The sequence below is a fragment of the Tachyglossus aculeatus genome, chromosome 2, assembly GCF_015852505.1.
Source record: "Tachyglossus aculeatus isolate mTacAcu1 chromosome 2, mTacAcu1.pri, whole genome shotgun sequence".
In the NCBI taxonomy this organism is placed as follows: domain Eukaryota; kingdom Metazoa; phylum Chordata; class Mammalia; order Monotremata; family Tachyglossidae; genus Tachyglossus; species Tachyglossus aculeatus.
Genome location: NC_052067.1, coordinates 132,264,696 through 132,289,973, shown reverse-complemented (window position 1 = coordinate 132,289,973; position 25,278 = coordinate 132,264,696). Strand labels below are relative to the sequence as shown.

General features: G+C 46.4%; 1 protein-coding gene across 1 annotated transcript in view; it reads right to left on the bottom strand.

Moving 5' to 3' along the window:
• Positions 1-17,828: 17,828 nt before the first annotated feature.
• The window catches only part of SH3RF3 (SH3 domain containing ring finger 3), a 397,785-nt gene continuing 390,335 nt past the window's right edge, over positions 17,829-25,278 (bottom strand). The window contains exon 16 of the mRNA XM_038742700.1: positions 17,829-19,530. Coding sequence (XP_038598628.1) covers positions 19,362-19,530 — 169 coding nt within the window. The 3' untranslated portion in view covers positions 17,829-19,361. The remainder of the gene's footprint in view (positions 19,531-25,278) is intronic.

Sequence of the window (25,278 nt, the reverse complement as noted above, 5' to 3'; positions counted from 1 at the left end):
CAGTCTGGGAAGGCCTCCTGGAGGAGGTGAGCTTTCAGTAGGGCCTTGAAGGGAGGAAGAGAGCTAGCTTGGTGGAGGATGGGCAGAGGGAGGGCATTCCAGGCCTGGGGGAGGACGTGGGCCGGGGGTCGATGGCGGGACAGGCGAGAACGAGGTACGGTGAGGAGATTAGCGGCAGAGGAGTGGAGGGTGCGGGCTGGGCTGGAGAAGCACAGAAGGGAGGTGAGGTAGGAGGGGGCGAGGGGATGGACAGCCTTGAAGCCAAGGGAACAGTGCTTGGCACATAGTAAGTGCTTAACAAATACCAACATTATCATTATTATAACGGCCTCCTTCTCCTCCTCACCCTGCCCTTCTCTGCCTCCCAATTCTCCAAACCTAGAGCCAACCTTTCTCTCTCTCTGATTTTCCTGTCATCAGTAGACCAGCCCTCCACCTCCTAGCCCCCAACTCCCCTGCCATTTACATTTAGATTGTTCAATGTGTCCGCAGTTCCGAATAAGCCTCTTAAGACCATCCATCATCCTAAACCTGACTGCAGAAGCAGTCTATTTCGCCCCCATTAAGGCCTGCCCTAGGCAATTACCTGCCAAGGAGGGGAGGGGGGCATGGGGAGATCACCATAAACCAGCCCCTATGACAGCCACACTCCAAGAGGAATGCTTGGTTTCATTCTGAGGCAGCGGGGATGAAAGATGATGTCAAGAAGCTTGGGGAGTAATAGAAGAAGCCCCCCAATCCCTTCTAAGGGGGAGTTAGCTTCCTACCACGTTTGAAAATCACAAATGACCTCGAAGCTGTTGCCCAATTTAAGCCAGGTGGATAGATGAGGGTGGGGGGAGAGGAAGGGTGAGAGAAAGAGAGAGAGATTGATTGATTGACATGTGTGTTTGTGTGCCAAGAGCTTGCCAGAGAGAGGGGAAACAGAAATGCAGTCGTAAAAAAAAAAAAAAAGGAGTCTGTGAGAACAAAGAGCTTACCAGAAAGAGGGAAAACAGAAATGCAGATGTAAAGAAAAGTGTGCGTGCGTCAGAGAGCTGGGGGAAACAGAGATGCAGTTGTAAAGAAAAGCGTGTGTGTATGTGTGTGTGAGAGAGAGAGAAGGAGAGAGTGAAGGAAAACAGAAATATAGATTTCAAAAAGCAAGTGCGCCTCTATGACAGTCAAACCCAGAGACAAAGAGGGAGGTTTGAAAAATCTGGAAACGTGCGTGTATATCATGAAAAACTGGGGCAGGCTGCCAGATCTGCCAGGCCTGAAAGAGGAAACGTTTCCTCCCCTCGCTCTTCTACTTCTCCAGCTCTCTCTCCCTCCCTCCTTAGGAGCCCATCCAATTCACACAACACATTGCAAAGAAAGAGGAAGAAAAGTTCCAAAAACCGAGGAAGAAGAATTCCAGAAACCACATCCTCCCTGAGACAGAAAGCAGAAAGTAAGCTCCTCAGGAAGCTCCAGGGGTTGCCCAACCACCTCAGCATCCAACAAAAACTCCTCATCATTGGCTTTGAGGCACTCCACCACCTTCATTCATTCAATCATATTTATTGAGCACTTACTGTGTGCAGAGCACTGTACTAAGCGCTCGGGAAGTACAAGTCAGCAATATATAGAGACGGTCCCTACCCAACAACGGGCTTGCCCCCTCTACCTCACCTCACTTCTCTCCTTCTGCAACCCAGCCCGCATGACGCTTTGCTCCTCTGGTGCTAACCTTCTAATAACAATAATAATAGTGATAGTGATAATAATAGCCACAGTCCTTCTAGACTGAGAGCCCACTGTTGGGTAGGGACTGTCTCTATATGTTGCCAACTTGTACTTCCCAAGCGCTTAGTACATTGCTCTGCACATAGTAAGCACTCAGTAAATATGATTGATGATGATGGTATTTTTTAAGCGCTTACTATGTGTCAAACACTGTTCTAAGCACTGGGCTAATCAGGTTGTCCCACACAGGGCTCACAGTCTTAATCTTGAGAAGCAGCGTGGCTTAACAAGAAAAGCCCGGGCTTGGGAAGTCAGAGGACATGGGTTCTAATCCCAGCTCCACTACTTGTCTGCTGTGTGACCTTGGGCAAGCCATTTAACTTCTCTTTGCCTCAGTTACCTCATCTGTCAACTGGGGATTGGGACTGAGCCTTATGTGGGACAACCTGATGACCTTTGACCTACCCCAATGCTTAGAACAGTGTTAGGCACGTAGTAAGAGCTTAAATACCATTATTATTATTAATTCCTAATTGACAGATGAGGTAACTAGGGCACAGAAAATGTCACACAGCAGACAAGTGGTGGAGCCCGGATTAGAATCCATGTCCTCTGACTCCCAAGCCCGGGATCTTTCCACTAAGCTACACTGCTTCTCACTGGGCCTCGATCTTGTCTGTCTCGCCGTCGAACCCTGGCCCATGTCATCATCATCATCAATCATATTTATTGAGCGCTTACTGTGTGCAGAGCACTGTACTAAGCGCTTGGGAAGTACAAATTGGCAACATATAGAGACAGTCCCTACCCAGCAGTGGGCTCACAGTCTAAAATGGGGAGACAAAACCAAACATACTAACAAAATAAAATAAATAGAATAGATATGTACAAGTAAAATAAATAAATAAATCGAGTAATAAATATGTACAAACATATATACAGGTGCTGTGGGGAAGGGAAGGAGGTAAGATGGGGGGGGACGGAGAGGGGGACGAGGGGGAGAGGAAGGAAGGGGCTCAGTCTGGGAAGGCCTCCTGGAGGAGGTGAGCTCTCAGTACGGCCTGCCTACTCCCTCCTCAAATCCAACAATTTCTCTCCCCCTCCTTCAAAGACTTAGTGACAGCGCATCTCTTCCAAGAGGCCTTCCCAGACTAAGCCCCACTTTCCCTCCTCTCCCATGCCCTTTTGCATTGCCCTTCCTCCCTCCCTCCCAATAGTACTTAGGTCTAGATCAGTAATTTTACTTATTTCTATTGATGTCTGTCTCCCCCCAACCACTCCCAAGACTGTGAGCTTGTTGTGGGCAGGGAATGTGTCTGTTTATTGTTTTATTGTACTTTCCCAAGCACTTAGAATAGTGCTTTGCCCACAGTAAGTGCTTAATAAATGCCATCATCATTATTATTATTTATTAAGCTCTTACTGTGTGCACAGCACAGCACTGAGTGCTTGGGAAAGTACAATACAGAATAGTGCTTTGTCCATAGTAAGTGCTTAATAAATGCCATCATCATCATCATTATTATTTATTAAGCTCTTACTGTGTGCACAGCACTGCACTGAGTGCTTGGGAAAGTACAATACAGAATAGTGCTTTGCCCATAGTAAGTGCTTAATAAATGCCATCATCATCATTATCATTATTTATTAAGCTCTTACTGTGTGCACAGCACTGCACTGAGTGCTTGGGAAAGTACAATACAAAAGAGTGCTTTGCCCATAGTAAGTACTTAATAAATGCCATCATCATTATTATTATTATTATTTATTAAGCTCTTACCATGTGCACAGCACTGCACTGAGTTCTGGGGTAGATACAAAATAATCAAGTTGTCCCACGTGGGGCTCACAGACTTAACCCCCATTTTATAGATGAGGTAACTGAGGCCCAGCTGACAAGTCACACAGCTGACAAGTGGCAGAGCCGGGATTTGAACCCATGACCTCTGACTCCAAAGCCCGGGCTGTTTCCACTGAGCCACGCTGCTTCTCTAATAAATACAATGGAATGAATGAATGAATATCATTAATGATAAAGATGGGGAGAGCTCTGATGTGGCATATTTCAGGGTTAAGAGATATTTAACTTCTCTGTGCCTCAGCTTCCTAGTCTGCAAAATGGGGATTAAATACCTGTTCTCCCTCCCTCTCAGACTGTGAGTTTCATGTGGGACAAGGACTGTGTCCAACCTTATTATCCTGGCTCTACCCCGGCACTTAATATACTTGGCACACAGTAAGCCTTTAAGTACAATAACAGCAACAGCAATAATATATGATAATTACTATTAATATGATTATTAACAAAAATTATTGTCATCATCATTACCAGGCCCGGGGAAGCGTGGCTCAGTGGAAAGAGCCCGGGCTTGGTAGTCAGGGGTCGTGGGTTCTAATCCCAGCTCTGCCACTTGTCAGCTGTGTGACTGTGTGCAAGTTACTTCACTTCTCTCTGCCTGTTGCCTCATCTGGAAAATGGGGATTAAGATTGTGAGCCCCCCGTGGGACAACCTGATTACCTTTCCCAGACTGAGCCCCCTCCTTCCTCTCCCCCTCCTCATCCCCCCCACCTTACCTCCATCCCCTCCCCACAGCACCTATATATACGTTTGTACAAATTTATTACTCTGTTTTACTTGTACATATTTATTCTATTTATTTTATTTTGTTAATATGTTTTGTTGTCTGTCTCCCCCTTCTAGACTGTGAGCCCACTGTTGGGTAGGGACCGTCTCTATATGTTGCCAACTTGGACTTCCCAAGCGCTTAGTGCAGTGCTCTGCACACAGTAAGCACTCAATAAACACGACTGAATGAATGAATTTAACTTCTCTGCGCCTCAGCTTCCTGGTCTATAAAATGGGGATTAAATACCTGTTCTCCCTCCTTCTTAGACTATGAGTTTCATGTGAGACAGGGATTCTGTCCAACCTAATTATCCTGGCTCTACCCCGGCACTTAGTGTAATACTTGGCACATAGTAAGCCCTTAAGTGTAATAACAGCAACAACAATAATATATATTATATGATAATTACTATTAATATGATTATTAACAAAAATTATTGTCATCATTATTACCAGGCCTGGGGAAGAGCATAAGCAAGGGATTACAGGAGCAAGGGTGGGAATATTGGAAGTTGAAAGCAAGATACAATTAGAAGGTGAATTTGGGAAGAGCGAAAATTGTGCACTGGGAGCAGTGCATGAAGACAGCTGAGATGAATGAATTCATATAATTGGAACAATAATAATAATAATAATGGCATTTGTTAAGTGCTTACGATGTGCCAAGCACTGTTCTAAGCACTGGGGTAGATACAAGATAATAATCAGGTTGTCCCACATGGGGCTCACAGTCTTAATCCCCATTTTACAGATGAGGTCACTGAGGCTCAGAGAAGTGGCTTGCCCAAGGTCACACAGCAGACAAGTGGCAGAGCCAGGATTAGAACCCACGACCTCTGACCCCCAAGCCCCTGCTCTTTCCACTAAGCCACGCGGGGATGAATGAATGAATTCATATGATTGAATGAATGAATGTCAAACAGTCAAATGTATTTATTGAGCACTTACTGTGTGCAGAGTTCTGGGAGAGTACAATATAACAAGAAACGGACACATTCTCTGCCCACAATGAGCTTACTGTCTAGAGGAAGCTTATATAATATAAGGAGAGCTAATGGAGAACCACGAAAACAATGGTCATGAACTTTGCCTTGATATGGAGGAAAATGGGGAGTCACTGAGGGGTTTTGAGGTGTGGAGACATGGGGATCGGCAAACATTTTGGCAAGACGAGCTGGGCAGCACTGTGAAGGATGGATGGAGGGAGAGAGAGGCAGAGAGAGGGGAAGTCAGTGAGGAGGCTCAGTCAGTAGTTCTAACCATGATATGATAAGAGCCTGAACCAGAATGGTGGTTATTTGGGCATCAGCAATAGCAGTAATGATATTTATTAAGCACTTGCTGTGTGCAGAGCACTGAACTAATAGCTGGGAGAGAATGTGCGGTTGGAATTAGGGGGTTCACAATCCAAGGAGGGCAGTTATGGGAAGTGTGGTGGAGAAAGGATAGGTAGGATTTAGTAATAATAATAATAATAATAATGATGATATTTGTTATGCGCTTAGTATGGGCCAACCACTGTTCTAAGTGCTGAGGTAGATCATCATCAATCGTATTTATTGAGCGCTTACTATGTGCAGAGCACTGTACTAAGCGATTGATAATGATGGCATTTGTTACTGTGTGCAAAGCACTGTTCTAAGCGCTGGGGAGGCTACAAGGTGATCAGGTTGTCCCACTTGGGATTCACAGTCTTAATCACCATTTTACAGATGAAGGTAACTGAGGCTCAGAGAAGTGAAGTGACTTGCCCAAAGTCACACAGCTGACAATTGGAGGAGCTGGGATTTGAACCCATAACATCTGACTCCAAAGCCCGTGCTCTTTCCAATGAGCCACCAACAAGCAGCATGGCCTAGTGGCAAGAACACAGGCTTGGGAGTCAAAGGTCGTAGGTTCTAATCCCAGCTCTGCCACTTGTCTGCTGTGTGACCTCGGACAAGTCACTTCACTGGGCCTCGGTTACCTCATCTGTAAAATGGGAATTTGAGACTGTGAGCCCACCTGGGACAGGGACTGTGTCTATCCGGATTTGGTTGTATCCACCCCAGCACTTAGTACAGTACCTAACAAATAGTCAGCACTTAAATAGCATAATTATTATTACAAAGTCATCAGGTTGTCCCACATGGGACTCAGTCTTAATCCCCAACAGAGAAGCAGTGTGGCTCAGTGGATAGAGCACTGGCCAGGGAGCCAAAAGGTCATGGATTCTGATCCCAACTCCACCACAAGTCTGCTGTGTGACCCTGGGAAAGTCACTTCACTGGGCCTCAGTTACCTCATCTGTAGAATGGGGATTAAGACTGTGAGCCCTATGTGGGACAGGACTGTGTCCAACCTAACTTGTATCTACCCCAGCACTTGGCACATAAGTGCTTAACAAGTACCATAATCATTATTTTATAGGTGCAGTAACTGAGGCACAGAGCAGTGAGGTGACTTGCCCAAGGTCACACAGCAGATAAGCGGCAGAGCCAGGATAAGAACCCGCATCCTCTGACTCCCAAGGCTGTGGTCTTGCCACTAGGTCATAGCTGATGATGTGAATGTTGAAAGACAGTGAGGAGTTGTATCATGAGCCCCCAGTTGGTAACGTGGCTCAGTGGAAAGAGCCCGGGCTTGGGATTCAGAGGACGTGGGTTCTCATCCCAGCTCCACCACTGGTCAGCTGTGTGACTTTGGGCAAGTCACTTAACTTCTCTGGGCCTCAGTGACCTCAGCTGTAAAATGGGGATGAAGACTGTGAGTCCCACGTGGGACAACCTGATCACCTTGTATCCCCCCCAGCACTTGGAACAGTGCTTGACACACAGCAAGCACTTACCAAATACCATCATCATTATTATTATTACCAATGAGGCCCTTCCTGAACCAGGGAAGTCTCAGTGAAACATAGTAGACATTCAAACCACCCCTCTGATCACTAAGGTTACTGGCTCAGTGAAAAAAGCATGGGCTTTGGAGGCGGAGGTCATGGGTTCAAATCCCAGCTCTGCCAATTGTCAGCTGTGTGACACTTCACTTCTCTGTGCCTCAGTTCCCTCAGCTATAAAATGGGGATTAAGACTGTGAGCCCCCCCGGGGGACAACGTGATCACCTTGTAACCTCCACAGCGCTTAGAACAGTGCTTTGCACATAGTAAGCGCTTAATAAATGCTATCATTATTATTGTTATTATTACTGTGGAAAGTTTTTCCTTAGTTTTACCAGCAAGGGAGTGACACATACACACACAATTATAATAATAATGGCATTTATTAAGCATTTTCTATGTGCAAAGCACCATTCTAAGAGCTGGGGAGGTTACAAGGTGATCAGGTTGTCCCACTTACTCTACTCCACCAAGGGTCCAATACCAGTCTGTGTCAAAGAAGTCCGTTCTGCCAATGCTTCTTCTTTCTGCTTCCAACTGCTGCTGCTTTCTACTGCTCTTAGTGTGTTTCCTTCTCTGCAGATTTCTGCCCCAGGTGCTTCCCTCTATGCCACCTCCACCTGCCCTTGTGTAATTTACCTTTTTTCTCCCTTAGGCACGGCAGCTGTGGCTCTCTGTGGCAGTCACTGATTAGTCCAGGCCCGTTACTTGATAGAACAAGGAAAGCCATCCCTCCCTCCATGCTCGCCCCCCACAGAACCGCAATCACCTTCCTCAAGTAGCGGCCCATCAGTGGCTTCGCAACATCTCTTCCTTGTTGTCGTCAATCAATCAATCAATCAATTGTATTTATTGAGCGCTTACTATGTGCAGAGCACTGTACTAAGCGCTTGGGAAGTACAAATTGGCAACATATAGAGACATATAGAGACAGTCCCTACCCAACAGTGGGCTCACAGTCTAAAAGGGGGAGACAGAGAACAAAACCAAACATACTAACGAAATAAAATAAATAGAATAGATATGTGCAAATAAAATAAATGAATAAATTGGGATCGCAAATGGTCTCTAACAAGGCAGCGTGTTGTGGGCTCACCCCAACTGCAGGTGACCCCGAGGAGGTGGGATTCTGGAGTAGGAAGCCCCATACCCTGACCACCATTCTTTTCACCAAACTTGGCTCTCTTGCCCCCCTCCCGGACCTCATCTTGGAACCCTTCCTCCTCCTGCACTCAATCAATCAATCAATCAATTGTATTTATTGATGATGATGGCATTTATTAAGCACTTACTATGTGCAATGCACTGTTCTAAGCGCTGGGGAGTTTACAAGGTGATCAGATTGTCCCACGGGGGGCTCACAGTCTTCATTCCCATTTTACAGATGAGGTAACTGAGGCCCAGAGAAGTTAAGTGACGAAGTTAAATGATTTGCCCAAAGTCACACAGCTGACAACTGGCAGATCCGGGATTTGAACCCATGACGACTGACTCCAAAGCCCGGGCTCTGTCCACTGAGCCACACTGCTTCTCTTTATTGAGCACTTACTGTGTGCAAAGCACTGTACTAAGCGCTTGGAAAGTACAAGTTGGCAACAAATAGAGACAATCTCTACCCTACAACGGGCTCACAGTCTAGAAGCGGGGAGACAGAGAACAGGACAAAACAAGTAGACGGGCATCAATATAAATAAATGGAAGTGACAATGAGCACTGTTGGAAGAAAATCCAGGCACTGGAAAGATGGCTGCTATTTCAAATTCCCTCTGATCTGCTCTAATTGCTCTGCTCCTATTAGTGATAATAATCATGGTATTTGTTAAGCGCTTACTATGTACCAGGCACTCGACTAAGCACTGGGATGGATACAAGCAAATTCCCTGTCCCTGTCCCATGTGGGGCTCACCACCTCAATCCCCATTTTCCAGATGATGGCATTTTTATTAAGCGCTTACTATATGCAAAGCACTGTTCTAAGCACTGGGGAGGTTACAAGGTGATCAGGTTGTCCCACGGGGGGCTCACAGTCTTCATCCCCATTTTCCAGATGAGGGAACTGAGGCCCAGAGAAGTGAAGTGACTTGCCCAAAGTCACCCAGCTGACAAGTGGCAGAGCTAGGATTTGAACCCATGAGCTCTGATTCCAAAGCCCGGGCTCTTTCCACTGAGCCACGCTGCTGCTGACGTAACTGAGGCCCAGAGAAGTGAAGCAGTTGGCCCAAGGTCACAGAGCAGACAATTAGAACAGGAATTAGAACAGGAATTAGAATAATAATAACTGGGGCATTTGTTAAGCACTTACTATGTGCCAGGCACTGTACTAAGAGCTGAGGTGGACACAAGCAAATCGGGTTGGACACAGTCCCTGTCCCGCGAGGGGTCACAGTCTCAATCCCCATTTTACTGGTGAGGTAACTGAGGCCCAGAGAAGTGGACTCGCCCAAGGCCACATAGCAGACAAGTGGTGGAGGCGGGATTAGAACCCATGACCTTCTGACTTCCAAGCCCATGCTTTATCCACTAAGCCTTGCTGCTTCATTCTCCCTCAGCGATGCCCTTACCCACAGCCTAGGACTGTACCTCCCTCCTGAAATCTGGGCTAGAAATGCTGCACCTGAAATGATGGGATAGATCCATGATAATCAGGTTGGATTCCATCCTTGTCTCACACGGGGCTCACGGTCTGAGAAGGACACAGGTATTGAATCTCTCAATTTTCCATATGAGGAAACTGAGGCACAGAGAAAGGACGTGACTCGCTCAAGGTCACGCACAGTGGCCAAGTGGTGGAATCGGGATTAGAACCTGGGTGCTCTGACTTTAAGGCCGGTGCTCTTTCCACTAGCCCCGCTGCTTCTCCAAGCTTAAATTCCTGATTCCAAATTCTCCTCCGGCTCGGAATGAGTGGGGGGCTCTCAAACACCCCAGCTGACTCCTTGGATCCTGGAATCGTCGAGACAAAATCATCAACAGAATCATCAAGGTGTTCAGCTCCAGGGAGCAGGATACCTAAGCAGCTCCTTGCGCTGACCTAAAATGGGATCCAAACAAGTAGAGAGAGCAGAACAAACATTTTAAAGATAAAGTGAAGGAAAGTCAATCAATCAATCAATCATATTTATTGAGTGCTTACTGTGTGCAGAGCACTGTACTAAGCGCCTGGGAAGTACAAGCTGGCAACATATAGAGACAGTTCCTACCCAACAGTGGGCTCACTGTTAAGGGCAGCAGCAGTGGCAGACAGGTTGCTTTATGGCTCTCAGGGGCAGGGTAGTTCTCAATAATAATAATAATGGCATTTATTAAGCACTTACTATGTGCAAAGCACTGCCAACTTGTACTTCCCAAGCGCTTAGTACAGTGCTCTGCACACAGTAAGCACTCAATAAATACGATTGAATGGGGAGGTTACAAGGTGATTAGGTTGTCCCCCGGAGGGCTCACAGTCATAATCCCCATTTAACAGATGAGGTAACTGAGGCACAGAGAAGTGAAGTGACAAAGTCCAAAGTCACACAGCTGACAATTGGAGGAGCCGGGAGTTGAACCCACGACCTCTGACTCCAAAGCCCGGGCTCTTTCCACTGAGCCACGCTGCTTCTCCTCGAGTGGAGCACTCAGGAAACGTAGTTGCAAAGACGCAGTTTCAAACAGTGATACATCCTGCAGACATAGTACGGCAAGGAATTGATTTTTTTGTGCTCGTATCAGGGAATGGATTGTGGATCGTGATTTGGATTTTTCATCAGCTTGGGTCCACTACTAATATTCTCTTCAAAAATGAAGAACACTCACACACACACACACACGTACACTGTGAGATCATTGTGGGCAGGCATTGTGTCTGTTCGTTGTTATATTGTACTCTCCCAAACGCAAAGAGCACAGGTTTTGGAGTCAGAGGTCATGGGTTCAAATCCCAACTTGGCCAACTCTCAGCTGTGTGACTTTGGGCAAGTCACAACTTCTCTGTGCCTCTGTTACCTCATCTGTAAAATGGGGATTAAAACTGTGAGCCCCCCGTGGGACAACCTGATCACCTTGTAACCTCCCCAGTGCTTAGAACAGTGCTTTGCACATAGTGAGTGCTTAACAAATACCATTATTGTTATTATTATTATTATTATTATTATTATTATTATTATTATTATTACCCTGCACACAGTAAGTGCTCAGTTAATACTACTGATTGAACACAAGTACACACACCACCACAACCTCCACCACCATTATTGTAAATGTGTTTTATAACCAGGGCTTCCTGGGGTGATCAATTTAGGCATCGTGACATAAATACATATTCACCCAAATCGGTGTTGACTAAGATATTCCTAGAAGTCAGTTATGAGTCATGACTTATAATGAACAGGAAGCTGTTTAATAATAATAATAATAATGGCATTTATTAAGCACTTACTATGTGCAAAGCACTGTTCTAAGCGCTGGGGAGGTTACAAGGTGATCAGGTTGTCATTCATTCATTCAATCGTATTTATTGAGCGCTTACTGTGTGCAGAGCACTGTACTAAGCACTTGGGAAGTACAATTTGGCAACATGTAGAGACGGTCCCTACCCAACACTGGGCTCACAGTCTAGTCCCACATGGGGCTCACAGTTTTAATCACCATTTTCCAGATGAGGTAACTGAGGCACAGAGAAGTTAAGTGACTTGCCCCAAGTCACACAGCTGACAATTGGCGGAGCCGGGATTTGAACCCATGACCTCTGATTCCAAAGCCCGTGCTCTTTCCACTGAGCCATGCTGCTTCTCTAAATATGGAGGCTCTGCTTCCTAAGGAAAGAAATTAAGTAATAAAACACATTCCCTCATGCCAGATTCTACAAATCCAGCCTGGTTAAATGTCACCTAAGACTGTTAAATTCATTGGGGCAGGGTACATATCGACCAGTTCTGTTATAATAATAATAAAAATAAAGATGACATTTATTAAGTGCTTACTATTTGCAAAGCACTGTTCTAAGCGCTGAGCACTGTTCTAAGCGCTACTCTCCCACACGTTTAGTAAATGCTCTGTGCACAGTAAGCGCTCAGTAAATTTGATTGATTGATTCTAGACTGTGAGCCCACTGTTGGGTAGGGATTGTCTCTATATGTTGCCAACTTGTACTTCCCAAGCGCTTAGTACAGTGCTCTGCACACAGTAAGTGCTCAATAAATACGATTGAATGACTGAATGACTAAAAGACAACACACTTTACCTGTCTAGTTCCCATAATGTTCTTTCCCCTCCCTGGATGAGGGTATTGTGAACGGAGGTTTGTAAAGAGCTGTGTTGTTTTCCAGAGGAGTGTTCTCCACTTTGCCGCACCAGTGTTATAATTGGAGGCGATAGAGTGAATCAATCAATCAATCATATGTATTGAGCGCTTACTGTATGCAGAGCACTGTACTAAGCGCTTGGGAAGTACAAGTTGGCAACATATAGAGACAGTCCTTACCCAACAGTGGGCTCACAGTCTTTGCCGTTGTGTTTCCAAATGGCGGTAGCCATGGCCACCAACAGCCAACCTGAGGGGTACTCAAGTCTCAGGAGAAAGAAAGGCTAAATTGGGATTTTTGAAATCATCATCATCATCAATCGTATTTATTGAGCGCTTACTATGTGCAGAGCACTGTACTAAGCGCTTGGGAAGTACAAACTGGCAACATATAGAGACAGTCCTTACCCAACAGTGGGCTCACAGTCAGAAAAGCCAACTGGTTGTACCTTTCGCTGAACCCAAACAGGTATTGCATCCCCATTTTACAGATGAGGAAACTGAGGCCCAGAGCAATGCCGTGGCTTGCCCAAGGTCACACATCAGGAAAGTGGTGGAGTTGGGATTAGAACAAAGATCCTCTTACTTCAAGGCCCGAGCTCTTTCCACTAGGTCCTTACTGCTTCTCCCAGGGTCAATTCCTGATTCAAAATCAGGCAAGAAGGAGCGTGGCCTAGTGGAAAGATCTCGGGGATGGGAGTCAGAAAGACCTGGGTTCTAATCCCGGCTCCGCCACTTGTCTGCTCTGTGACCTTGGGCAAGTCGCTTAACTTCTCTGTGCCTCAGTTACCTCATCTGTAAAATGGGGATTAAGACGTGAGGGCCGGGGGCTTTGTTCAAGTGCTTGGCACATAGAAAGTGCTCAATAAATACCATCATTATCATTAACTTGTATCTACCCCAGTGCTTAGCAGCTCGGTGTGGTCAGGGAACGTGTCTGTAATATTGTTATATTATGTGTCTCCCAAGTGCTTAGTACAGTGCTCTGCACACAGTAAGCGCTCAATAAATACACTTGATTGATCGACTGATTGGTACAGTGCTTAGTGTATAGTAAATACCATAAAACAACCAAAACAAAGAGAAAAAAAACCACAGTTAAGCAGTCCATGCAATCACTTAATGGGAAAATGATTCTGTAATGGTTCTTGTTCCTGGCTTATTAAGATGTAACGATAATAACAACAACAAAAATGATAAGAATAGTATTTGTTAATCGCTTACTATGTGGCAGGCACTGTACTAAGCTCACCTGATTTCACGGTACTAATGATGGAATTTATTAAGCGCTTACTATGTGCAAGGCACTGTTCTAAGTGCTGGGGAGGTTACAAGGTGATCAGGTTGCCCCAGGGGGGGCTCACAGTCTTCATCCCCATTTTACAGATGAGGTAACTGAGGCCCAGAGAAGTGAAGTGACTTGCGCAAAGTCACGCAGCTGACAGTTGGCCAAGTTGGGATTTGAACCCATGACCTCTGACTCCAAAGCCCGGGCTCTTTCTACTGAGCCAAGCAGCTGACAGTGGCCTGGTCTGGTCTTCTCCTCCTGTGTCCTCATGCCCAACTCCCTGATAGTCTCTATTTGTTGCCGAATTGTACTTTGCAAGCGCTTAGTACAGTGCTCTGCATGCAGTAAGTGCTCAATAAATACGATTGAATGAATGAATGAATGAATGAATGAATAACAAACACATTCCCTGCCCACAAGGAGCTTAACAGTACTCATCACTTGATCTAATAATAATAATAATATTAATAATGTCGGTATTGGTTAAGTTCTCACTATGTGCCCAAGTTAATATGTTTTGTTACAGAGCCTTGGGGTAGATACAAGCTAATGAGGTCGGACACAGTCCCAGACCCACATGGGACGGGTAGTCTAAGTAGGAGGAAGACTGGGTATTGGATCCCCATTTTACAGATGGGGAAAGTGAGGCACGGAGAAGTTAAGTGACTTGCCCAAGGACACGTAGGAGAGCTGGATGGAGCTGGGATTAGAACCCAGGTCCTCTGACTCTAAGGAGGCTACTTCTCGAGCCTCCTTTCAGAGTGCAGCCTTATCCTCTTCTAGAAGCTCTGTCTTCCTGTGATGCGGTGACAAGAAATGTGTGCTGTGTCGTATTATGCATTTCCATCTTGCGGGTTAAGCATTTTGTTGGCCTTTGATAGTCGCCCCACCCTCGGCCGCACAGCAGTTATGTACAATTCCTAAATTCCTTACATTCCTAAACGTAAATTCCTAATTTATACTAACATCTGTCTCCCCTGCTATCCTGTAAATTCTCAGTGGGCAGAGAACTCACCCACTCTTTCGTATTGTATTCTCCCAAGTGCTTTATACAGTGCTCTGCATTCAGTAAGTGCTCAGTAAATACCATTGGTTATTTTTTTTAATGGCATTTATTAAGCTCTTACTATGTGCACAGCACTGTTCTAAGCGCTGGGGAGGTTACAAGGTGACTGTGACTTCTAGACTGTGAGCCCGCTGTTGGGTAGGGACCGTCTCTATATGTTGTAAACTTGTACTTCCCAAGCGCTTAGTATGGGAAGTGCTCTGTACACAGTAAGCACTCAGTAAATACGATTGAATGAATGAATGAATGGGTCTCCCCCTTCTAGACTGTGAGCCTTCAAGGCCCTACTGAGAGCTCACCTCCTCCAGGAGGCCTTCCCAGACTGAGCCCCTTCCTTCCTCTCCCCCTCGTCCCCCTCTCCATCCCCCCCCATCTTTCCTCCTTCCCTTCCCCACAGCACCTGTATATATGTATGTATGTTTGTACATATTCACTACTCTATTTATTTATTTATCTTACTTGTACATATCTATTCTATTTATTTTATTTTGTTAGTATGTTTGGTTTTGTTCTCTGTCTCCCCTTTCTAGACTGTGAGCCCGCTGTTGGGTAGGGACTGCCTCTATATGTTGCCGACTTGTACTTCCCAAGCGCTTAGTACAGTGCTCTGCACACAGTAAGCGCTCAATAAATACGATTGATTGATTGATTGATTGATTGAGCCCGCTGTTGGGTAGGGACCGTCTCTATATGTTGTAAACCTGTACTTCCCAAGCGCTTAGTACAGTGCTCTGCACACGGTAAGCGCTCAATAAATACGATTGAATGAATGAATGAGTGAATGAACTTTCACTGCCAAGGAGAGCCGTCCACCCAATCTGAAATTGCTTCAATGTTTATTTTATTTAAAGACTCAAAAACACAGTCATCGTAGTTCACTTGCAACCGTCAGCGTCAAGAGTTCTTAAATCGCTTGTTGACATTCGTAGAGAAACAAAACACACTCTGGGCTGTGCAGAGTCGGAGGGAATTGTTCTAGGTCAGTCGGCCGAGACCTCTCGGAGTCCAGCACTCTGGCATTTTCAGAACCAGGCCTCCGGAGCAATGCTGCTGCTTTTGCAAGGATAGGGAATCTACTCTTTCTCGGCCTCTGTCTCTGTCTCTCCTTCCCTCTCCCTCTGTGGCATTTTCCTTCGTGTTCAGATTCCAGTTGGGCCAAAGTTGGTACCCACCCCACTCAGCCTTAGAACTCCATCGCCAGCACCCTCTGATCCAAAAATCAGCCCTCCAACGGAGCCGGCCGAGACGGAGAAATTACCCTAACCACCAAACGCACAACGCTCCTGAGTCGGAACCATCGGCCAAGGACAAGAAATGCTTTCAATGTTTCAGACGCGAAGAAAATAGGCAACTTTTAGGACAGGATGACCAAAGGGTCATATTTGTGCTCATTCTCACCAGAGATTTAAATTCCGCTCCACTAGATTGTAAAGTCCTTGAGATCAGGGATCATACCTACCAACTCTATTATATTGTACTTTTCCTCTAAGCCATAAATTCCTTGAGGGCAGGAATTTGCATTGCATCCTCCCAATCACTTAGTACAGTACTCTGCATCAGGAAATACCAATTATTGATAATTGATTGATTGATTTCCCAAGTGCTTAACACAGTGCTCTGCACACAGCGCTCAATCACTACCATGGATTGACTACTGATATTGCAGTGAACATCCCTCAAACGCCTGGTTTCCAGGCCGCATACATTGCTTTGGTCCTTGGATTCATTCTTTCATTCATTCAGTTGTATTTATTGAGCACTTACTGCGTACAGAGCACTGTACTGAACACCTCAGATGGAGTCACACAGCGGATCGTGTGTCTCCTGGTGATTTCTGCTCAGGTTTTGGACGACCTTTGCCCACGGTCACCAAGAAGGTTTTCTGTTATCGTTTCTTTTTAATCAGAACAGTAAACGGTAGAAGATAACTCCCCAGCTGAACACCTGCCAATTGGCAGAAACCTCAGTTGTGCCCATCCGGGCTGGGAAAACCAAGTGACCATCACCTAGGGGATGGGTCACCCTGCCCTTCTTCCCTCCTCCTCTTCTCCCTTCTCCTCCTCTGTTACCCTTTTTGCTCATTTCACCCCCGCACTCAATGGAGGTGGGGTAAGTCGGGAAGATTCAACTTTACAGGAGCCACTTTCGCTGCCTCTGAGCACTCCGGGAAAAGGTTGCTTTTTCCTTTTTTTTGGTAGGATTTTGGGGTAAGGAAAAAGGCAGAAGCTACTGGGCCAAATGAGGCTTTGGGATGTATGGCATTTCAACTACCCAAGCTTTCTTTGGCCCAGACTGCTTATTAGAGCACACATATGAGTACTGGCTATTTACCAACAAACGCACCCACACACATGAATGAACACACCCGCCTCCACCCCCACCCCCCCCGGCTCTTTTGACCTTTTCCCACTTTCAATGGACTGATTCTTCATCGATGATGCCGGATTTACTGGCTGCAATTAACAGGCAGGCCGGCTGATCTGAAAAGTTTACAGAACCGCATCTCTTCAATCTGTTCTCAACTTCCAAGCGGGCTGCTCTGTAGGGGAACAGCCTCCCTTTGGCCTCAGTTATAATGAGGCAGCCACAAATAGCCTCGGTAACATCTCAAAATAAGTCGGAAAAATCACAGCTTTCATATTCAGATGGACCACCCTGGGTGGGGGGGGACTGGATTTCGGGAATCCGTCTGTCTCACATGGGAGCCAAGGAGCTCCATTTTGCCAAGGACAAATTTATTCTGTACGATTAGAGCCGAATGTAAGCAGTCACTCTTTAAGGCCCCGTGCCCACCCGTGGCTTGGGTGGAAGAAAACCCTTCCATATTATATGGACCCCTTCCTTCTAATGAGATCATCATCCCTTCCACTTCTGCTTCTAGCCAGTCACCGCGAGCCGCAAGGAAACAGTACTCTCCCGAGCGTTTAGTACAGTGCTCTGCCCCCAGTAAGCACTCAATAAATACCACTGATGATACATCATGATTAATAAATTCTCTTTATGCTTTTTGATTTGGGCCTCACCGAATCAAAGCATCTCTTCTCTTCCCCGACTTTCCCCCGACAGATGCACTATGAGACTTTTCTCTGCCGTGACCTCGGTGAAGAATCAAATCTCCTCCTTTATATTTATTGCCGCCAGGTAAATGGAAGTTTACACTGGTTGATGTAGGGTGATTTTTTTTGTTTTGTTTTAAACCTTAACTGGATTATAAGTCTGAATGGTGGTTAGAATTGTATATGTCCACAGCGAGAAATCACATTTTGATGCTGCTAATTACAGCCGCTGAAACTTTCTCTCTGACTTGAGAAGAGGAAAATTCCAGCCATTCTGGACTAGCTGTAACCTGCAGTATTCTTTTTATTGCCATGAAAAAGTCAATTAAAGTTGTCTCTTTTGGAAACGCTCCCGATTCCTGAATAATTGTCACTGTCTAGACACAGTGCTGGGGTTTTAAGATGGGCTCAAACATTTTGGCTTTTTCCAAACCTCTCCTCCCCACTACCACCCAAACCGATTTCTCTCTTTTGCTCAGTGAGGCATTATCTAATGTTTCTGACCTTGAGGTGTGGACGTGTTGGCTGATTCTGAAATTCATATGGAAAATATAAAAACACCTGCATGTTTGATGTCCCATTTAAAAACAAAAGCACCAGATGTATGAAAAATAGGAAATGTGTGGCCTATTAGAAATATAGAAAGTCGAGTGGCGTTTACGGTACAAAGGCGTGTCCGAAAAAAAGCAGCGGGAAGAGAAACCGAGGGGCAGAAACCAGAGATTGCGCCGTGTCACACTGGGAGGTGTCACGCACCAGAGGACTCTGGTCCACCGGTCCAAGGCCAAAGTCACACGGTGCGTTCCCGATCTGCCCAGGAGTGGTCTGGTGGAATACCACCCAAATGGCCCGCAGGCATAAAGATGTCAGCCCCGCTCTGGCTGATGGAATTAGGCTGCAGATGGCTGAGGTATTTCGAAAAAGGTGACCCTACCAATTTGGACCTTCCTCCTCCTTTCCCCCCACCACCCAGCCGGGCCCGAAGGACAGCACCTGGCGTGAGCGGTCGCGCGGATCTCCCTCTTCCCTGAACACAGACAAATGAATGTCCCGCAGCTCCAACGACAAGCACCCTCGCCCCCTTCCCACAAGCTCCCAGTCCATCTTGCATAGGCGGGAGACGAGCTCTCCGCAGCTCGGGTGAAAAACTCAGGCCGAGGCGTCAGTCTTCTCGTCCGTCCGTCGGCCAACGATACCTCCTCTCGCGTCGACGGCTTTCCGAAAGTGCATCCCCTCAGTTTTGTGATTCCCGGAGGAAGGCGCAACTCCGATGGAACCCGATCTGTGGCAGCCCCAGGTCCGGACATTCAACGGCAGAGCTCGGCGTCCCTGGAGCTGAAGGGCCCGGGCCGGGGGGTGGGCGTTGGTCTTTGGAGGCCATGGCAGCGGTGCCCTTCCTGTCTTCCGGAAAGCCGCCTGGGAAGGAGAGGCGTGAGCTCCGGGGAAGAAAAGCCGGCCCCTCAGAAGCTCTCGACAAAGCTGCCGGGGAAGAGGCCTGTCCTGCCACTGCGCTGTAACGTCCCCTTGAACCAACCATCCTCTCGCTTTTTGTGCACAAACACGATGTCTCCCTCTTTCAGTTCGATCTCGGCTTCGCTCTGAGGAGGATAGGAGACCACCACTCGATACCTAAGGGGAGTTGGGGAGGGAGGGAGGAAACACAGCAGAATTAGGCATCTTGGCACGGCATCCGAAATCACTGAAACAGGCCTCGGCGTGATCCGGGTCGAAAAAGAATATCCCCCTGGGATTGTAAACTAACCTCATGCCCTTCCTTCCATGGCTCTTACAACTCTGGAGTTCTCTCATTCATTCAATCGTATTTATTGAGCGCTGACTGTTTGCAGAGCATCGTACTAAGCGCTTGGGAAGTACAAGTTGGCAACATATAGAGACGGTCCCTACCCAACAACGGGCTCACAGTCTAGAAGGGGGAGACGGACAACAAAACAAAACATGTCGACAGGTGTCAAAGTCGTCAGAACAAATAGAATTAAAGCTATATGCACATCATTAACAAGATAAATACAAGGGTAAATATGTACAAGTAAAATAAATGGAGTAATAAATCTGTACAAATATATACACAAGTGCTGCGGGGAGGGGAAGGAGGTAGGGTGGGGGGAGGAGGAGGGGAAAAAGGGGGCTCAGTCCGGGAAGGTCTCTTGGAGGAGGTGAGCTCTCAGGAGGGCTTTGAAGGGAGGAAAAGAGCTATAAATTGATATGATTGATATGTATGATTGATATGTGATTGATATGAATAAATAATTTATAACATATAATTTAAGGAAATGTATATAAGCACTGAGGGGTTGGATATGAGGACAATGTCAAGAATCCAAAGGTCACAGATTGACCGGACTGTCCACTGCTTCCTGCTACATATTGCCAATCTACTCCATCCACTGGCCCTCACTTCCTAGTCCTTCTCTCATCATCATCATCATCAATCGTATTTATTGAGCACTTAGTATGTGCAGAGCACTGTACTAAGCGCTAAGGAAGTACAAATTGGCAACATATAGGGACAGTCCCTACCCAACAGTGGGCTCACAGTCAAGTTAGTCTCTCCTCACTCTCTACCAAACATGAGCCCTCCTTTCCTTTGGATTGACTCTGTCCTACTCCGAATTTACTCCGGGGAGCCTTCTGAGATTAGCCCTCCTGAATCCAGATCCACCCATCCATCCCATTTTTTTTTTTTAAATGGTATTTGTTAAGCGCTTACTATGGGCCAGGCACTGTACTAAGCTCTGGGGTAGATACAAGCAAATCAGGTTGGATGCATCGCCATCTTTATCCCCATTTTACAGATGAGGTAACTGAGGCCCAGAGAAGTGAAGTGACTTGCCCAAGGTCACACAGCAGACAAATGGGATTAGAACCAGGGAATAATAATGATGGTATTTGTTAAGCACTTACTATGTGCAAAGCACTGTTCTAAGCGCCGGAAGCAGCTTGGCAGAGTGGATAGACCACAGGCCTGGGAGTGAGAAAGTCATAGATTCTAATCCCGGCTCTGCCACCTGTCTGCTGTGTGACCTTGGGCAACTCACGTCACTTCTCTGGGCCTCAGTTGCCTCACCTGTAAAATGGGGACTGAGACTGTGAGCCCCACGTGGGGCAGGGACTGTGTCCAACCTGATTTGCTTGAATCCATCCCAGTGCTTAGTACAGTACCTGGCACATAATAATAATAATAACAGCATTTATTAAGCGCTTACTATGTGCAAAGCACTGTTCTAAGTAAGTGCTTAACAAATACCATTAAAAAAACAAAAACCCGGGTCCTTTTGGTTTCCAGGCTCTGTGTTTTAACCACTAGGTCATGATGCTTCCAGTTACTACCTTCTGTATCTTCAATCCTTCTCAAAACTTAGTCCAGGTGCTTAGCACACTGCCCAGCTAGTGGATTTTATGTGGACACAGACATGGGTTCTAATTCTGCTCCACCACTTGTCTGCTGTGTGACCTTGGGCAAGTCACTTAACTTCTCCGTCCCTGTTACCTCATCTCTCAAATGGGGATTGGGAGTCCCACCTGGGACAATCTGATTAATAATAATAATGATAATAATGGCATTTATTAAGTGCTTGCAATGTGCAAAGCACTGTTCTAAGCGCTGGGGAGGTTACAAGGTGATCAGGTTGTCCCACGGGGAGCTCACACTCTTAATCCCCATTTTACAGATGAGGTAACTGAGGCACAGAGAAGTTAAGTGAATGGCCCAAAGTCACACAGCTGACAGCTGCTGGAGCCAGGATTTGAACCCCTGACCTCTGACTCCAAAGCCCGTGCTCTTCCCACTGAACTATGCTGCTTCCCCTACCTTTTATCTTGATTACCTTTTATCTCCTCCAGTGCTTAGAAAAGTGCTTGGCACATAGTATACGTTGCCAATTTGTACTTCCCAAGCGCTTAGTACAGTGCTCTGCACACAGTAAGCGCTCAATAAATACGACTGAATGAATGAATGACTAGTAAGCGCTTAACAAATACCATAATAATAATAACAATAATGTGTTTCCTCCACTTGTGTCCATATATTACTCTCGGTGCTAGTCCTCCTTAGGACGGCGGCTCTCGGAAACGGGCCGGAGCATAGTTCCATTCCGCGGGATTATAACTCTTATCCCGGGGGCGTTCTGGGGAAGTGGGGTCAATCGGGGTTAATGGCAGAGGAACCGGGAAAAAAATTTCCTGGTTGCTGCAGGCATGCTCAAATCCCTCACAGTAGGCTTAGCCACACTAATTAAAATTGAATACAGACAGAACAGGGAAAGGAAAGTGAAATCCAAATTAGTTCGCTTCAATAATTACACAGGTTTTCTTGATCTTGGGTGAAAGTGTTAGGACCTACGTTCTTGGCGGGGTGAGAGGAGCGAGAGACTGAGGAAGAGAGTGAACGTTGTCTGGGAAACGTTCCCAGAAAGGAGTGATACTTCTTCATTCCCTTTTATGACAGTGTTGTTGGCAGCAGGGGCCTGGATTTTTATCCCACCGAGCTCCGTCAACACTCCTGTCTCCACCGTTAGATTTTAAGCCGGAAGGCAAGAGCCCGGATGACCTTGGCTTCTCTCTTGGAAACTCTCCTCGGTATCCAGAACTGGGCTTTACCCAGTTGCTGTTCTCTTTCCCGTAACCCCCGGGCATCTACAAGCTTCCCTGCCCGCTCCCAAGGGAGGAAAAGGTGGAAGAAGAGTCCGGCTTCAGGCCCTGTGTGGGATAAACCCATAATAATTTTAATAATTTTGGCATTTGTTAAGCGCTTACTATGTGCCAAGCACAGGGCCTAGTAGAAATAGGCCTAGTAGAGAAGCAGCGTGGCTCAGTGGAAAGAGCCCGGGCTTTGAAGTCAGAGGTCATGGGTTCAAATCCCGGCTCCGCCACTTGTCAGCTGCGTGACTTTGGGCAAGTCACTTCACTTCTTTGGGCCTCAGTTCCCTCATCTGGAAAATGGGGATTAAGACTGTGAGCCCCACGTGGGACAACCTGATCACCTTGTAACCTCCCCTGCGCTTAGAACAGTGCTTTGCACAGAGTAAGCGCTTAATAAATGCCACCATTATTATTATTATTAAATAGCCCGGGCGTGGGAGTCAGAGGACCTGGGTTCTAATCCTGGTTCATTCAATTGTATTTGTTGAGCACTTACTGTGTGCAGAACACTGTACGGAGCGCTTGGGAAGTACAAGTCTGCAACATATAGAGATGGTCCCTACCCGTGCAGGAGAAGCAGCGTGGCTCAGTGGCAAGAGCCCGGGTTTGGAGTCAGAGGTCATGGGTTCAAATCCCGGCTCTGCCAATTGTCAGCTGGGTGACTTTGGGCAAGTCACTTCACTTCTCCGTGCCTCAGTGACCTCATCTGTAAAATGGGGATTAAAACTGTGAACCCCCCCGTGGGACAACCTGATCACCTTGTAACCTCCCCAGCGCTTAGAACAGTGCTTTGCACATAGTAAGCGCCTAATAAATGCCATCATTATTATTATTATTATTACCCAACAACGGGCTCACAGTCTAAAAGACAGCTGATTCTGCCAATTGCTTCCTGGGTGACTTTGGGCAAGTTACTTAACTTTTCTGCTCTCCCGTTCTCCTGATTTCCCTCCTGCTTTGACTGGGAGCCCCAAGTGGATCAGGGATTGTGTCCAATTTAATTGACTTGTATCCATCCTGTCACTTAGAACAGTGTTTGACACATAGTAAGCGCTTAACAAATAATATAAAACAAACACATAAAACCCTTTATCTGCCGTGGGCTCTCTGGGCGTCTTGTTCCAGGGCAGGGATGTCTCCAACGGCCACCTTTGGCACAGAGATGGGTAAATCAATCCTCATTCATTCAATCGTATTTACTGAGCGCTTACTGTGTGCACAGCACTGTTCTAAGTGCTTGGGAAGTCCAAGTTGGCAACATATAGAGACGGTCCCTACCCAACAAAGGGCTCACAGTCTAGAAGGGGGAGACAGACAACAAAAGAAAACATGTGGACAGGTGTCAAGTCGTCAGAACAAATAGAATTAAAGCTAGATGCACATCATTAACAAAATAAATAGAATAGTAAATATGGACAAGATAGCGTACAGTCGACAAGATAGTTGACAGTGAGGGGAGTGTGGGCCTCCTCAAATCCAACAAACAATGACTCTCCCCCCGTTCAAAGCCTTATCGAAGGCACATCTCCTCCAAGATGCCTTCCCAGACTAAGCCCTGCCTTTCCCCATCTCCCACTCCCTTCCACGTCGCCCTGACTTGATCCCTTTGCTCTTCCCTCCTCCGCCCCCCCCGAGCCCCACAGCACTTATGTACGTATCTGAAATTTATTTATTGGTATTGATATCTGTCTCCCTGCCTCTAGACTGTAAGCTCGTTGTGGGCAGGGAATGTGCTTGTTTAATAATAACAATAATAATAATGGCATTTATTAAGTGCTTACTGCATGCAAAACCCTGTTCTAAGTGCTGGGGAGGTTACAAGGTGATCAGTTGTCCCACAGGGGGCTCACAGTCTTAATACCCATTTTACAGATGAGGTAACCGAGGCACAGAGAAGTTAAGTGACTTGCCCAAAGTCACACAGCTGACAAGTGGTGGAGCCGGGATTTGAACCCATGACCTCTGATTCCAAAGCCCGGGCTCTTTCTACTGAGCCATGCTGCTTCTCTGTTGTATTGTTGTATTGTAATAATAATAATAATAATAATAATAATAATGGCATTTATTAAGCACTTACTGTGTGCAAAGCCCTGTTCTAAGTGCTGGGGAGGTTACAAGGAGATCAGGTTGTCCCACAGGGGGGTTCACAGTCTTAATCCCCATTTTACAGATGAGGTAACTGAGGCACAGAGAAGTTAAGTGACTTGCCCAAAGTCACATAGCTGACAATTGATGGAGCCGGGATTTGAACCCATGACCTCTGATTCCAAAGCCCGGGCTCTTTCTACTGAGCCACTCTGCTTCTCTGTTGTATTGTTGTATAATAATAATAATAATAATGATAATGGCATTTATTAAGCACTTATTGTGTGCAAAGCCCTGTTCTAAGCACTGGGGAGGTTACCAGGCGATCAGGTTGTCCCACAGGGGGCTCACAGTCTTAATCCCCATTTTACAGATGAGGTAACTGAGGCACAGAGAAGTTAAGTGACTTGCCCAAAGTCACACAGCTGACAATTGGCGGAGCCGGAATTAGAACCCACGACCTCTGACCCCAAAGCCCGGGCTCTTTCTACTGAGCCACTCTGCTTCTCTGTTGTATTGTTATATTGTACTCTCCCAAGGGCTTAGCACAGCGCTCTGGACACAGCAAGCACTCAATCAATACAATTGATCGGTTGATTGATCAATCATTAGAGTTATGGGCTAAACGTGCAG